This window comes from Diospyros lotus, chromosome 1 (genome assembly GCF_014633365.1).
Source record: "Diospyros lotus cultivar Yz01 chromosome 1, ASM1463336v1, whole genome shotgun sequence".
Lineage (NCBI taxonomy): Eukaryota > Viridiplantae > Streptophyta > Magnoliopsida > Ericales > Ebenaceae > Diospyros > Diospyros lotus.
Genome location: NC_068338.1, coordinates 18,562,021 through 18,579,631, shown reverse-complemented (window position 1 = coordinate 18,579,631; position 17,611 = coordinate 18,562,021). Strand labels below are relative to the sequence as shown.

Sequence of the window (17,611 nt, the reverse complement as noted above, 5' to 3'; positions counted from 1 at the left end):
ATCGATCTTTTTCTCACGTGTTCAAACTTCAAACCATTGTAATTGTGACTTAGTCATCATATATTCAATAGGCACCAATCCAACCTTTTACATATGTCCTCATTTCTTATATTGTCTTTTTTTGTATGGTTGCACATCCGCTGTAACATTCTCATCTTAACTACACACATATTCTGCACATATTGGGGTGTATAACTGTTTGGTATTTTTTTTTTTTGGGTTTTTGATAAGTAGTTATTTGGTAAAATTTCTCTTTTAGCTTTAAAAAAATAAAGGGATTTTACGATCACATAAAATGTTGTATGCATTTCTCCACTTTAACCATCTTGGCTTATTTTTATGAGTAAGATTCTCCATAATCTCCCATTCTTTTCGAAGAAATGATCCATGATATAGAAATTGATCTTCTTGGAATAGCTTAATCCCAAAGTTTCACAAACATATCATTTGTGCTTATACTTTTACTAAATTTACATATTCCACATACTCAGTTTTTGATCTACTTAGTTTAAAATTTTTGGTCTTAAGTTGTTTCCCTGTAATTCAAGTTTATTGTATGCCGCCTTTTGGCTCATTTGTCAAGACAATATCTTTTACCAAGGTACTTTTTCTTGGGTGTGTTCTTTGAGTTCCTTCATTCATAACAAGAGCAAAGAGATAAGCGCTCAATGTAGATTCTTGACCCAATCTAATGTAATTGGAAAAACTGTGGCATCTCTTCTACATGTTCTAACATACATTTCTGTTTAATGGTACATATTCTTAGTGACCTATATATAACTAGGGCAATGCTAACCATTGCCCTTAGGGCAATAGTTAGGCTTTCAATAAATACACCTTGTTTTTAGGCAAGCTGCATTGTTTTCAGTTCTAAAACAATTTTATTGGTGGATGATAAATGCATCATGTTTTGCAATATCTTATTAACCAATAAAATTGTTTTGAAACTAAAAACAATGCACTTAGTAAACAAGGTTCATTTATTGAAACTTAAGGCGATGGTTAACATTACCCTACCCATATAACTATAGTTGTCAAAGGATCAAGGTGCATTGAGGCACAAGGAACAAATGTGAGCCTTTTTGCATGCGAGGCACACATTTAAATAATGGGGTAAAAGCAAACTTAATAACAAATAACCAACACTATTTAACTAAATAATGGGGGTGTTTATTGCTTTCTCATGTTTCTTTTTATTTTTATTAGTTATGACTAGTTAGATTTTAACAATTACATCAAATAAAAAAATATACATAGGAGGAAAATTTGTGCGCCTTAGTACAAGGCGCACCTTAGGTGCGCACCTCATTAGAGCATGATGCCCTCAACTGAGCCTTGACCCTAGGCATGCCTTTGACAACTATGCATATAGCACTCCAAACTCCTTTTTCCAAGTTCATGAATACCATATGTGAATACTTTTCATCATCTTTAGACCTTTTCATTAAGTGTTTCAATTAATAGATAGCTTGCTTTGTTAACCTACCAAGCATAAAACCAAATTGGTTTGAGAGACCTTAGTTTCCCTCTTTAATGTTTGCTTAGTTATCCTCTTCCAAAGTTTCATTGGGTGGCTCATTAGTTTGATTTATCTATAATTTTCAATGCTTTGAACATCTCTTTTATTCTTATAAAATGGGCATTAAGGTGCCTTTTCTCCACCGGTTAACATCCTTTTTTGTTTAAGAAGGATTACATTAAATTATTTGTTAACCAAAAAATGCCCCATTCTCCCATGCATTTCCATGCTTATAGAACAAGTAACCCTTATCTTCTTCAAAGTTACTAAGATGCTTTTTGTTTCTCCACATTCATTGAATAGCTTCGTGAAATACTCATTCCATTTCTCCTTGATAGCTCCCCATTTACTAGTACCTTTCCATTCTCGTCTTTTATGCATTTTACTTGGCTCAAATCCTTTGTTTTTCGTTCACTTTCTTTATCTTGTTTATAGATATCTCTTTCCCCCACTTTGTGTGAAGTCAGTGGTATAAATTTTCCCAACTTTTTACTTTTCTTCTAACTATGTCTGCTTCCTTTTACACCAAATTATACCTCTTCAAGTCTGTTTTTTTTTTTTCTTTTTCATTACAACATTTATGTAGAGTCTTGTAGCAAGCTCACTTGGTTTTGATTTTTTCTTGTACCTGTTCATTCCTCCACTGAGTTCTTTTTGTTGTCTTCCTAAATGCTAGTAGGTTAGCAAGTTTTCAGCCTTTTGAATTTGAATTTGTAGGCAAGCCATTACTTAGCTTTTTTGAGTGAAATAGCTCTCTTGGGTTGCATTCTCTTGCCTGAAATTTGTGCTATTCCAATGCTGAATAACTTAGCCAAAAAAGGGGGTAAATTGACCAGGCACCCCTGAACTTTGGTCATTTCCCTCGGACACCTCCTGAATTTTAAATTAGCTCAATCAGTCCCTGAACTTTCAAAAATTATCCATGTCACCCTCCTGAACTTTGGTTCTTTGAGCAGGTGTCATGGCTATTTTAGAAAGTTAAGAGACTGATTGGCTGAATTTTAAAGTTCAGGGGGAGTGCAGTCAATTTACTTATAAAAAACTACTGAATTCATGATGTCTCTCATTTGTTAACTTTTATCTAGCCAAAAAAAAAAAAAAAAAAGAAAGAAGAAAGAAAAAAACTTGTTTGCCTATGTTTTTCAGTTAACCTAGATCATTGGGCATTTTTTTTTTTGGCAGACTGGGATTCAGGTCTTGGCAGTTACAATGAGGCTTCTAGTGCAGGAGGTTCCCATAGGTAGGCATCTCGGGCTGGTTTAACTGAAAATAGTGGAAGTTTCTTATTTTCCTTTTTTGACAAGTTTATGCTTTGTTCTTATTGCTATAAAAGACCATGTGTTATAGTATGCATATATTTAGATTAATCCGTATGTCAAAATGCTGTTATTATTGAGATGCCTTGATTGATTGATTTTTCATATCTTTGTTGTTAGGCATAAATATTATTTTTGAGGTTCTCTCTTTATCTTTGGCTGTGGCGGGGGAGGGTTGGGGTTACTCGAGACACAAATATGGATCTTTCAACTTCAACTTTTGATTGGCCATAAACCATTTTTTAATGTCTGTACTATGGAGTCTATTTCTATTTTATTTAAAAAAAAGGTGATGTAGATATTTATGCTGTTAAGAGATGACATAAAGCAAGCTCACCAAATTTATAAAGTCCTCTAATTGGTTGGTTATCATGGAGTAAAATGTACCTTTGGTTGGGATGTGGCATTAGAGATTCTTATTTTATTTATTTTTTTCCTTTGGGACTTGGGTAACAGTGTGATTTCTAGTTGGGTTGGAAAGCTGGAGTTTGAACTTGCATGAGCATTGGAAAGCTAACTTCCAATACAAGTTAAAATGAATGCCAATCCTTATATATATATATATATATAGCATGTATACTAGGAGTCTTACTCAAAGAAGGTATGGAACTTTCAATTGCTAATTATGAAAAGATAAGGATTGTTAAAATTCTAGATAGTAGGGGTTAGCACTATTCGAATAAAACCAAATTATTGAATTTTGGTTAATTTGATTCAGTTTTTTGATTATTTAGTTTGATTTGGATTTTGTTTTCAAAAAATTCAATTACAATTTTTCAATTCAATTTCCACCACGTCTACACAAGGAAAGGAAAGTCCAACACAACTCCAATATAAGTTCCATCATCTGAACTAAGACCCACAATTGAGGTAATTGAATCTCCCATAGATAAACTCACAAACACTAATACTCTAGGATACTCTAGATGATCTCGATCTTCCTATAGCTCTTAGGAAAGGAACCTGAAGTTGTACACAACATCCCATTTCACATTTTATTTCTTATAATAAACTCTCTCTTGAGCATAAAGGCTTTCTCACCACTCTTAATTCTATTGATGTTCCCAAAAATGTGCAAGAGGCATTGAAAGACAAAAAATGGATTCAAGCCATGAAAGAGGAGATGAATGCACTAGAGAAAAATGAGACATGGGATATTGTCACAAGACCAAAAGGGGTGGTTACGGTAGGATGCAAATGGGTGTATACTTTGAAGTATAGAGCAAATGGCTCTCTAGAAAGATATGTCACATTCCTAGGGGTAGTTTGGTTCATGTCCTTGATTTTTATATTTTGTCTATATTTTTTGTCATGCAAAATTAGGTGTCCTCAGCTGTTATAAGGCTGTACTACGATAGGACAACCTTCTAGAAGGACCCTAACCATCTATATATATGTTAGGGACACGCCCAAGGAAATCAATCAATGAGAATATTTTGATCTTTTCTCTCCCCTTTCTGTTATTCTCTCTCTCCCTTTTTCTCTTCTTTCTTTGATAACCAAAGAATTCCTTCGGAATTTTATCGATAATCCTTGTCAACCCCTCCGGTATTGACAATTGGTATCAGAGCCATTGATCACCAGCAGGAAAACATGGCAGAAGGAACCCGCACGAAGTAGATGGAATCGGGATTGGATGTAATAGAAGCTAGTTTAAGGCAGAGCCACGAACAAGTTGACGAGAGGTTGGAGACTGTAGAAGTGGGAGTCAACAACACCCAAGAGGCTGTGAGCCGCATCTGAGCTAACGAGTTGGATGTCAAAAGGAACGTAAGGGAGGAATTCTTCAGGCTAAGCCAACAATTGAGTGCTGCGCTAGCCATCTTCTCTAGGTAACTCAATGCTAGCTTGCCGGTGGATTTCCCACCAAGAGCAACTGCAGTGCTGAACATTCCTGGGGCTAGGGGAAGACAGGAGAGGGAAGAACGGATGGAGTTTGTAGCAAAAGCCATACGAAGAGGAAATGTGTTGAATCAGCCCAATGCTCCCATGCCTAAACTGGAGATTCCAGTGTTTGAAGGGGAAAAACCCTGGTGGTGGATCAGAAGATGCGAACGCTTCTTCTATCACTATAGGGTGGCGGAGGAGAATAAAGTGAATATGGCGGCTGCATACTTAAACGATGTAGCAAACTCTTGGTTCTAGAGTTGGAGTGGACAGAGGAATGAGTGGAGATGGCCATAATTCATGGAGGAATTTTGTGCCCGTTTTGGAGAGAGTAGCTTGACAGATGTAGTGGAGCAATTCATCAAATTAAAGGAAGAAAGGATGATGGAATAATACCAGGCCCTTTGTATCGAGCTTTCTCAGTGGATTAAACAATGAACTTAGGCCAATGGTGAAAATACTGCAACCTACTATCTTGAGGCAGGCAGAGGAGAAGGCCTGATTACATGAATTGTCCCTGGAAGCCTTTGTGAAGAAACATGAGATTTCCTCAAAAGGATTGGGAGGGGGTTAGCAGAGCCCTATGGGAGGAGGATACAGGGGTAGCAACCCATAGATGAAATAAGGGGGCTTACTCACCAAGAGCCCCAATCCAAGTTGCCCCAGTAAGGTCCCTCACACTAGACCAAAAAAGGAAAATGAGACTATGCTTTAAGTGTGGTGAGAAGTACACCCCTGGACATCAATGCCGGAAGCACTTGATGCAGATGGAAGGACAAGAAGATGAGGAAAGAAAGGAAGCAAAAGAGGACACAAAGGAGTATGAAGCAAGGGGTGATGCCAAAGAAGGGGAGGAAGGGGGACATATTTCCCTTCATGCATTGGAAGGCCACCATTTGGAGAAGGTGATTAAGATTAAAGGGATCGTAAGGAAGAAGAAATTGATGGTGCTTGTTGATAGTGAGAGCACACAGTTTCTTGGATGAAAACACAACCATGGAACTTGAATGTGTGCTGCAAGCCACTATACCCCTCTTAGTGATCGTTGCCAATGGCCACAAGATGATTAGCAGGTTAAAGTGTCAAGGGTTCACCTGGAGAATGCATAGGTACGAATTCTTAGCAGATCTAAGGATCCTATAGTTTGGGGGGTGTCACATAGTGCTTGGTGTCGATTGGCTGAGAACAATGAGTCCTCTAATATTTGATTTCAACACCTTAGATGTGACTTTTGAAAAGGGGGGAAGAAGATTAACATTGACCGGGTGCATGGAAGGAGGGGAATGCAGGCCAATTTCAAGGAGTTTCTTGAAGAAATTATTTGAGTAAAAAGGAGCCATAGCTCAATTACACTTTGTGTATGCTGTTGAGGTAGAGGAGGAGTACAAGAAGGATGGCAAATCCTGGGGAGAGGACCACCGGTGGTTCAAGCTAGAAGCCCTCACTAGTTCCTCAAGCGAGGTAACTCTTAATGACTCTTTACACTCTCTATTGGTTGAATTTGAGGACTTGTTCATTGAACCTTCATCCTTGCCCCCCTAATCGTTTCCTAGAGCACACCATTCACCTTAAGCCTAACACAGAACTCGTAAATGTCCACTCCTACATATACTCTCCTTTTCAAAAGGTAGAGATTGAACGCTTAGTTAAGAACATGCTCTTTAAAAGCATAATCCAACCCAGCCAAAGCCCCTTTGCATCCCCTATTCTTGTTAAGAAGAAGGATGGAAGCTAGAGGTTCTGTGTAGATTATAGACAACTCAACTCCCACACCATTAAAAACAAGTTTCCCATCCCAATCATAGATGATTTGTTAGATGAACTAGCTGGTGCAACTACATTCTCGAAGCTCAATCTCAGATTCGGGTATTACCAGATCCGAATGAGTTGCCTAGACATTCCTAAAACCGCATTCTGCACCCATTAAGGATTATATGAATTATTGGTTATTCCCTTCAGCCTAACTAATGCTCATGCAACCTTTCAAACACTAATGAATCATGTTTTTTGTCCCTACCATTCTTATTAAAATTCCGATTCAATGCGTACGATTTTACTCGTCGGAGACTCCCAAACGATTCAAATCGCATGCAAAATTGGAATTGGGGTAAAATCGCATAAAATTGGGATTTTAATGGGTAAAATCGTAAAATTGCATTGGTAAAATTGTAAAATCGCATAAAATCGGGATTTTATTTATGCTTTAAATTTTGAATACCATGTTTTGATGCAAACTAACAATTGATTTGTGATTAGGGGTGAGCACAACTTCGGTTAAATCGAAGTAACTGAACCGAACCGACAATTTCGGTCGATTTGGTTCGGTTATTTTTTTTCAAAATTTCGGATCGGTTAAATTTTTTGGAAAGTTCGATTTTTGGTGTTCAGTTCGATTTTTTGTTTGAAATAACCAAAATAATCAGAATCGAACTGAACTTCCAAAAACGACACAGTATTGGGTTTACAATAAAAGCAAATGAAAATATCCCCAACCCCAAGTGACAAACAGAGACTCAGAGGAGAGGAGAGAAGACCCGATTAGAAGGTAGAAGAATCGACCCTTCTGTTTGCTCCGCTCTCTCCCTTCCATCGTCTTCGACACTCTGGCATGGTTGCATCATTGCCCCCTCCGATGTCGACGTCGACGCCGCGACACCCGAGGTAGAGACTCGCTCACCTGGGAACTGGAAAGCTGGAGCGAGATGGATGCGAGACTCCAAGAGAGACCAAGACCGATAGAGAGAGAGACCTTTCTCCGTCGCCATCGGTGTCGCCTCCACCTTCGATGCCTTTCCTTTTGCCGTCAGCAGTCGGCCGCCCCCAGCCTTTCCCTTTGCCGATCGTCGTCCCCTTCGTCAAACCTAGACCGACGCCTTTCCCTTCGTCGATCGCTGTCCCCTTCGTCTCCTTGTTTCTTCCTTTCCTTATGCTTGGATGATCGACCCATACCAACCATGATCAGCCGTCAGATAGAGGTTAGTATTGACGTTAGGTTAGGGTTTTAATTTTTCAATTTTTTTGACTTTCAGTGAGGTTAGTTTCTTGATATTTCTTCGTTTGCATTATAGGTTTTTTGTTTGTATTTTTTTATTTTGCACAAATTGATTTGTGATCTCTCAATCTCTAAATGATTTTGCATTTTTCTATATTAATGGATGTTGTTCTATACTGATTTTGCACAAATTGATTTGATTTTCAGTGAGATTTGTATTTCATTTTTGCAAATCGGTTTGTTTCTATACTGATTTTGCACAATCGGTTATCGGTTCAGTTAATTTAGTTTAGATTTCGGTTAGTTCAGTTTCGGTTAGTTCGATTAGTTCGAATTAATTGGTCGATTCGATTCGGTTATTACATGCGATTCGGTTATAACCGATTGCACACCCCTATTTGTGATAACTTTGAAATCGCATAAAATCAAATAAATAATGCAAACTAACATTTGATTTGTGATAACTTTAACCATGTTTTGATTATGGAAGCCATTAACATTGCACATAATCCGGTGCAACATGACCAAACATAGACAAACACTTCATCAAAGAAAAGATAGAAGCAAGACTTATTAGCCTACCATATGTGCCATTTGAAGAATAGATTGTGGATGTTTTAAATCTGGGAATGATTGATATTCATTCATGAGCTTGAGGGGGAGTGCTAGAAATCCCTAATTTCTCTCTCAATTTAAATGTAAATATGTGATTGATACTTGTTAATATTATTGGGAAGATCCCACAATCTATGAGATTGATTGTAATCAATCTTATCCTACAATCGATGGGATTGATTATAATCAATCTTAATTGCTAGGATTGATTGATTGATGTAAATTAGAAATCCCAAAAAGATTGGTACAGATAAAAACTCAAGTAAATGGATTCCCATTTTTTTTTTTTAAACAGTGGAAGCAAAATAAATATTAAAACCATAAGTTCATTTAATACAAACATTAGGGGCTTATTCATCCATAATTCTCAAAAGGTTCAATTAAGTTCAATATAACAAAATGTGACAATTTTGCCCCTACACCAGAAATACTCCCAAAGATCTTTTCGGTCGGGATTGCTCCGTGCACAAGTCTACCCAATGAGAATCAAGCTCCATTGGGCTCACCGTCGACCTTTGCTTTCCCATTACCTAGAATGATGTAAAAGCAAATATGAGTCGCAAGGCTCAACAAGTATAATTTTAAAACAAACGAGAATCAATAGGAATCAAAGCAAGCGACAAAATTATTTAATTACATTAAACACACCCAGGCTATGCTGCACAGTATCATATAGAAATGTATACATGCATATATGCACCCATACAACATTTGGGGCCCACACAAGTCACACCGGCACTCAAGGCCTAAAAATACGTACTTGAGTTGCAACGATGCACAAAAAATATAGCTTGGTACTTTCCTCTTGAGAGGTGATGCAGAGAGATGGTGGGAAATCGCCCGACAGAGAACCATCATGGGCAGAATTTCAGGAGGCATTTAATGAGAATTACTTTCCTGAGTGGGTCCGAGAACATAAGACTTATGAATTTATCGAGTTGGTACAGGGAAGCAAGACAGTGGCTCAATATGAAGTAGAATTCATTTCTTTAGCATGGTTTGCCCCAAAGTTAGTATCAACAGAGGCTAAGAAGGTCACAAAATTTCAGAGGGGTCTACTTGCAGACATTCGACACGCACTAGTTGGTGCAAGGATCATGAATTACCCTACAGTGGTATAGAGGGCATATGCTATTGAGCGAGACAGGAATGAGCTAAAGTATGGTCAAGTAGCTTTAAAAGGGGCGAGTACCTCTCAAGGCCATAACAACAATAAGAAGAGGAAATGGGAAGCATGTCCAGGTAGAAACACAACAAGAATCCCGCCATGTAACATTTGTGGCAAGAAGCATAAAGAACCATGTCATTTTGGTATGGGGGTTTGTTATCTCTATGGTCAGGCAAGACATGTTCGGAAGGATTGTCCTTGAAACCAAGATGTGACGCCTACCTAGGAGGTGACTTGTTTCCAATGTGGTTGAAAGGACCATAAAGAAAATAGTTGTACACAACCACCTCAAAATGGAGGACAAAGGCTTAGGGGACAAAGGTTAGGTCAGAGATCTAACCAGAAACTTGCAGTGCCCAAAATGCAGGGAATAGCCCCACAGTTAACACTACCATTGATACAATGCCCTACTGCCACTGACAGGCCACATGTTCAGGGAAGCGTGTTTGCTCTGACAACAGCTGAGACAGAAAGAGGAAATGACACTATCCAAGGTATTCTCTCTCTATATAGTATTGATGTTCGTGTACTCTTCGATATGGGTTCTACACATTCATTTATTGCACCACATGTTGTATGTCATGTTCCCATTTCTAGGACTACATTGCTGTATTATTTCTTTGTGACTATGTCGGGAGATATGGTATTGATGGCTGGTGAGGTATTTAGAGATTGCGAGATTAGGGTGCACAATAGGAAATTACTTGTCAACCTAGTGGTACTCGACATAAAGGATTTCGACCTTATTCTAGGTATGGATTGGTTGTCACAACATTATGCCTAGGTTGAGTTTCAACGGAAGGTGATTTATTTTGAACTACCCTAGCAGCCGATCATTGTATATCAAGGTATCAAGCCAATGACTTCGACTCCGATTATCTCGGTAATGAAGGCAAAGAGACTAATATGTCACAGTTGTGAGGCGTATCTCGCTTTTGTGACAACTGATATAGAAAATAAGATATAATTATTTGAGATTCCTGTGGTCTGAGATTTTCTTGATGTATTTGTGGATGAATTGCCAGGATTATTGCCTTAGAGAGAGATTGAGTTCTCGATCAAATTAGTGTCGGGTACCCAACCTATCTCTGAGGCTCCATATAGGATGACCCCAAACGAACTAAAGGAATTGAAGACACAGTTACAAGAATGTCAGATCCAACGGAACTGACAAGTTTGTCTCAGGAATTCCGTGAGGAATTTTGATAGAAGAACTCGATCGGAAAAGAGAGAGAGAGAGAGAGAGAGAGAGTTGAGAAAGAATTTTAGGATTCAATTCATTCATGCTTTGCGAGTGAGATTAGTGTGTATTTATACTGATCTCCCTCCATCAAGTGGGCAATTCGAAAAAGAATAGTTCTTGCCCAAGCTTCTATACAACTGCTAACTACCATGTGCTATGACTACTTCTACTTCCCGCCCTTTTATTTAATAGGCACATGACAATTTACCCTCCCCATGAAACATTTCTTGTCCTCAAGAAATACAAAGTAGACTAGCTACTCTCAGAAACTGTGTGAGCAATTCTAGGAGATATTCCCATGTATTGTGGTCGTTATGAAGATGAGACCACTTCACTAGCACCTGGGTTATGGGAGCTCCATGCCTGTAGATGACACTTTTGTCTAAAACATCGTAGGTTCTGCTTGGGGTGTACTGCTGTCGGTACCTTGGGGCAAACTTGCACTCACCTGCTGTCCTTTAACACCTTTCTTTAATAGGGATACATGAAATACCGGATGAATACTGGAATTCTCTGGTAGTTGAAGCCGATATGCCACTTTACCCAATTTTGCCTCAATAGGAAAGGGACCATAGTACTTGGGGCTCAGCTTGGTCACTGGTGTTGAAGTCAATGCCCGGATGTGGGTTGGCCTTAGCCTTAGATATACCTCATCTCCTACTGCAAACTCCCTCTCGCTTCTCCCTTTATTAGCTTGTTGTTTCATTCTATTTTTGGCCATCGCTAGATCCCTCTTTAATTGTCCCAAAATTTCCTGCTTTTGTTGGAGATGATCTTCCACAACAGCCACATTAGTAATCTCTTGGATAGCAAGAAGTAAGGGGGGTTTATACCCAAACAGAGTTTTGAATGGGGACATCCTGATAGAAGTGTGGTGGCTAGAGTTGTACCACCATTGGGCTAATGACAACCACTTGTGCCAGCTCGTGGGATGGTGGAAGCATAAGCATCTCAGGTAGTTCTCCAAACACTGATTGACTCTCTCTGTTTGTCCATCAGTTTGAGGATGATAGGCTAACGACATACTTAGCTTAGACCCCAACAATTTTAGTAAGGACTGCCACAGTAGACTGGTGAAGACCTTGTCACGGTCAGAGATGATGGTTCTCGAAATCCCGTGTATCTTAACGACTTGATTGAGGAATACTCTAGCAACTTCTTGGGTGGTGTATAGGTGAGATAGGCTCAAGAAGAGAGCAAACTTGGTGAATCTATCCACCATCACTAATATGCAATCCCTCCCTTCTGATCTAGGTAGACCTTCCACAAAATCCATTGATATGCTCTCCCACGCTTGGCCTGGTACAGTCAGAGGTTGTAACAATCTGGGAGTTGCTATATTCTCATGCTTACATCTCTTACAAGTATCGCATGCCATAACAAATTTAACCACAACTTCCTTCAATTTAGGCTAGAAGAAGAGTTGCTTTACCTTGTGGTATGTATTTTGAATCCCCGAGTGCCCTCCCAGTGGGGACTCATGTAGGGTTTGGAGTATCTTTTGCTTGAGGTCCTTCCTGTCCCCAATCACTATTCTTCCTTTGTATCGAATAACCCCATTCTTAAGCGTATACCCTAGTTTGCTGGAGGGGTTCAAAATCAGTTGCTCTAGTAATCCTCTGATTTGCTCTTCGATATCATAACTGGTGGCCACTTCTTGATACCAAATCAGGTACCAAGGCAATTATGGCTATTGTTTGTCCCTCCTCTTGGCATCTGGACAATGTATCGGCCACTGCATTATCCTTCCCCTTCTTGTATTGTATAGTATAGTCAAGGCCCATCAATTTTGCCATACCCTTCTTTTGTAATTGAGTGTGTAGCTTTTGCTACAACAAAAACTTCAAACTTTGATGGTTAGTCTTGATCACGAATTGGCCCCCTTCTAGGTAGTGTCTCCACTTGTCCACTGCCATCAATACGACTGTAAACTCCTTCTCATAAATGCTTAGCCCCATATGTCTAGGAGCTAAGGCTTGATTGAGAAAGGCTAGAGGCCTTCCCTTCTGCATCAACACTGCTCCAACTCTAGTTTCGCACGCGTCTGTTTCCAGCATGAAGGTCTTGTTAAAATTAGGTAAGCCCAACACCGGGGCCTCACTCATAGCCTTCTTGAGTTATTCAAAGGCTGCCTCAGCCTGATCTCTCCACTTGAAACCTTCTTTCTTCAATAACTGAGTTAAGGGCTTACTAATGATCTCGTAGTTCTTCATGAATCTTCTGTAGTACCCCGTTAGGCCTAGAAACCCCCTCAGTGCTTTCAGGGTGTTTGGTCTTGGCCAAGACTGCATGGCTATTATCTTATTTAGGTTTGTGCTGACCCCTTGGCCCGAGATAATGTACTCGAGGTACTCCATCTGCCTTTGAGCAAAAGAACACTTTGACCACTTAATATGCAATTGGTTGACTCTAAGGATCTCAAAGGTTTCCTTAAGGTGTGCCTAGTGTTGATCGAAAGTGCGGCTATACACTAGTATATCATCAAAGAATACTAAAATAAAGTTTCTTAGGTGAAGTTCAAAAATGTGGTTCATCAAAGATTGGAAAGTTGCTGGGGTATTGGTAAGGCCAAAGAGCATTACCAGGAACTCGTAATGGTCTTGGTGGGTTTGGAAGGCAGTTTTGGGTATGTCCTTAGGGCCCATTCGAATCTGGTGATAGCCAGCTCTTAGATCAAGTTTAGAAAAAATGGTTGCATCCCTTAATTCAACTAAGAGGTCTTCAATGAGTGGGATTGGGTATTTGTCTTTGATAGTCATGGCATTTAGCTGGTGGTAATCTATAAAGAAATGCCATGATCCATCATTTTTCTTTACTAGCAATACTGGGGATGCGTAAGGACCGTGGTTAGGCTGGATTAGGGACTGTTGTAACATGTGTTTGACCATTTGCTTTATTTGTGTTTTCTAGCCCGGGGGGGGGGGGGGGGGTATCGGTAGGCTCTTACATTAAAGGATTCAGAATTGGGTTTCAAATTTTGATGGAATGATCATGGGTTTGGGGATGGGGTAGAGTTGTGGGCTCCCTAAAGAGATCCTCATATTCAAACAAAAGCATATGAAGTAGGTTAAGTTGATTTACCTCTCACTCTGATTGAGAAGTGCTGTTGACTACCGGGAATAGTTCACTGTCTCCCTTTGTATCCTTCTCCTCTTCTTCCACTGTTTGTGTAGAGAAGAGTTGGGCCACTTGAGTTAACTTTTGCCTAAGCATCTTTTGTAAACGTTTCCCCGTGATCATCTTACATACTTCGACTTCCTTACTACCCACCAATGTCATTCCCTTCCCCTCTCTCTCAAAAGTGACCTCTATCTTGTTAAAATCGAAGCAAGTAGGGTTCATTTGTTTCATCTAGTCTACCCCCAAGACCACATCACATCCCCCCAATTTTAATAACCTCAAGTCTGCCTCAAACTCCTCACCCTGCATCTCCCAACGAAAATTAGCGCAAGATGACTTGCTCATCACCTTACTTCCATTAGCCATTGTTACTGTGAGTGGCTATGTGCTAATTAGTGGGCATTTTAACCGCTTGGCAGTGCCTTCATCCAAAAAATTGTGGGTACTCCCACTCTCAATGAGAATCATCAACTTACTTCCTCCAACCTTCCTCTCCATCTTGATGATTTTGTTGTTGGCCAGCCCTTTCAGGGCATGTAGAGAGATCTCCCTATTGTCTTTGTCTCCTTCCTTAGGCACATCCAACATTTCTTCCTCTTCAACATTCTCCTCCTCTCCTTCTAGTAGAAGCAATTGCTTCTTGCACTGGTGCCTAAGGAAGTATCTATCCCCGCATCTAAAACAAAGATTAGACTGCCTCATCTGTTCAATCAACCTCTCACTTTGTGTTTTCGAGCCCGGTGTTGGTAAACTCCTTACCCCTTGTACTCCTTTCCAATTTTCTCTTCCCTGAATTTTTCCCACGGGAGTCAACACATTGTGTGTTCCTCCTTTGTTCATGATTCGTTGTTTCTTCATGAGCGCTTCCACTGTTAGCTCATGCAACCTGGCACTGTCAATGGCATGCTTAAGGGTTTGTGGTAGCAGTACCTTCACCATGGTCCTTAACTCCTCATTTAACCCACTAATAAAATTGGAGACGAAATAAGCCTCCGTGAGGTAAGGATTATGGTTGAGCATCAACGCCTTCAACTCCTCAAACCTCCTTTGGTACTCAGCCGCTGATCCATTCTGTTTGATTTTGTTAAACTCCTCCACCATGTCCCTCATTCCTCTTTCCCCAAATCTCTTGCAAAATTCTGCCGCAAATTCTACCTAGGAGCATTCTCCTCTTGTCTTGGCCCATCCTTGGTACCAATCATCCCCAGCATCATTAAGGTAGGCTGCTGCTATGGTTACCTTTTGATGCTCTGGTATCCCAAACCACTCAAAGGCCTTCTCACATTGTCTAATCCACCACCGAGGGGTACTCCCATCAAACAGGGGATATCCAATTTTGGCATTGGTATCCCCGGGTGGCCAAGGCCTCCATTCAACCCTTGCCTTCTACCAACCACATTCTCCCCCATTTCTCCCAGTTCTTCCCCAGCCTCAGACGTTCCCGGTCTCCTTTGACTCATCTCGTGACTCGGAAGGATCGGGTCTGCTCTTTCCCTAGGAGGAAAATCTAGGGAGAGACTTACCGGTTGTTGTCACGCGAACATAACCATGCAGCCTTGTAATTGCTCTTAGATTTGCGCTCCTACTTGTTCTCGGATTTGGTTGATCGCACCATCCAATTTGCGATCAAAAGAAATAATTGCCTCATGATTGCGATTTGATCCCAATTCTAGCTGATCCAACCTCGCCTGGAGGTCTAATATCGTGGATCCAAATTGGTGTAGTTGCGCCTCCATGTTCTTCATCCTCATGCCGCCTGCCATCATCGGTCCTTCTTGCAACTTTGCCTGGCCTGGATCGCTCTGATACCAAATTGTCAGATCCAACGGAATTGACAAGTTTGTCTCAGGAATTCTGGAGAATTCTGATAGAAGAATTTGATCGAAAAAGAAAGAGAGAAGGAAAGACACAGAGAGAGAGAGAGAAGGAAAGAAAGAGAGAGATAAGAGAAAGAGAGAGCACGGGAGAATTGAGAAAGAATTTTAGAATTCAATTCATTCATGCTTTGCGAGTGAGATCAGTGTGTATTTATATTGATCTCCCTCTATCAAGTGGGCAATTCGAAAAGAATAGTTCCTGCCCAAGCTTCTATACAACCGCTAACTACCATGTGCTATGACTACTTCTACTTCCTGCCCTTTTATTAATAGGCACATGACAAAGAATTAATTGATAAGGGTTTTATTCAACCCAATGCATCACCTTGGGATGCTCCGGTATTGTTTGTTCGAAAGAAGGATGAATTGATGAGATTGTGCATTAACTACCGTCAACTGAATCAGGTGACATTGAAGAACAAATATCCACTTTTGTGCGTGAATGACTTATTAGATCAACTTCGAGGAGGTTCAGTCTTTTCTAAGATTGATCTGAGGATGGGTTATCACCGAGTACGAGTCAGAGGTGAGGATGTTTAGAAAACAACATTTCGTACTTCCTATGGACATTTTGAGTTCATAGTTATGCCTTTTGGATTAGCAAATGCCCCAACAGTTTTTATAGATTTGATGAACCGAATTTTCAGGGAATATTTAGACTACTTCATTACCGTATTCTTCGATGATATTGATCTACTCGCTAAGTCCAAAGGAGCACGAGACACATCTCAAGACAGTTTTGCAGAGACTTAGTGAAGAACAATTGTATGCAAAATTCAGTGAGTGCGAGTTTTGGCTGAGATAGGTGGGGTTTCTTGGACATGTAGTATCTGGAGGAGGGTATTTTAGTTGACCCTAACTGGCCGAGGCCTACTATTGTGATCGAGATCCGAAGTTTTCTTAGACTTGCTAGCTATCACCAGAGATTTATAGAACGTTTTACTCATCTGTCTTTGCTAAAAAACTAAGTTGATGTAGAAGGGAGTAAAGTTCGATCGGAACAAAGCATGTAAGAATTGTTTCCAAGAATTAAAGTAGAGGCTAACTACAACTCTTGATTTGGCTATTCCTAGGAGTGGAGAGAAGTTCACGATGTACCACAATGCTTCTTACATAGGATTGGGTTGTGTATTGATGCAAGACGGACGTGTGAATGCCTATGCCTCTAGATAGTTGAAGAAACATGAGATAAATTATCTTATGCATGATTTGGAATTGGCAGTGGTTGTGTTTGCACTTAAGATCTGGAGACACTATTTGTATGGTGAAAAAGTAGAGATTTATACTAATCATAGGAGCTTGAAGTACCTTTTCTCACAACAGGAGTTGAATATGAGACAACGATGATGGGTGAAATTGTTTAAAGACTATGATTGCGAAATCTTATATCACCTAAGGAAAGCCAATGTGGTAGTTGATGCTTTGAGTTGGCGTGGAGCATCAATTGCAACAATGTTGGTACAAGAATGGATATTATTGAAGTAGATAAGCGAACTATCTCTACTTTCAAGGAAAGACCTGTAGTGTACTGTTCCACATGAGTGTGCAATCAGATTTGATTGATTAGATTTGAGTCTAGCAACATAACGATGTGAAGCTCACAAAAATCTTAGTTGATGTAGAAATTCGTTTCTTTGGGGTACAATCAAAGGGGTGATGGCTTATTGTTATATCATGGGTGAATTTGTGTGCTAGATAATGCACGTTACAACATAAATTGGATATAACCATAAAGAGTTGTATCCTAAAGAGTATAGCAAGGTCAATTTATCCGAAAATAAGAATTTTAAGAACAAAAATTCAAAAATAAAAGGAATGAATATTCTAAAATGGAAAATAGGTTTAGGAACTTGCATGAGATTTTTTTCCTTTTG

General features: G+C 39.8%; 1 protein-coding gene across 4 annotated transcripts in view; it reads left to right on the top strand.

Annotated features, from left to right (window-relative positions):
* Positions 1-17,611, top strand: part of LOC127806273 (serrate RNA effector molecule-like) — a 76,433-nt gene that overhangs the window by 3,534 nt on the left and 55,288 nt on the right. For all 4 annotated transcript variants that reach the window (XM_052343491.1, XM_052343483.1, XM_052343475.1 and 1 more), the window contains exon 3: positions 2,702-2,759. In XM_052343491.1, the coding sequence (XP_052199451.1) occupies positions 2,702-2,759 (58 nt within the window). The remainder of the gene's footprint in view (positions 1-2,701; positions 2,760-17,611) is intronic.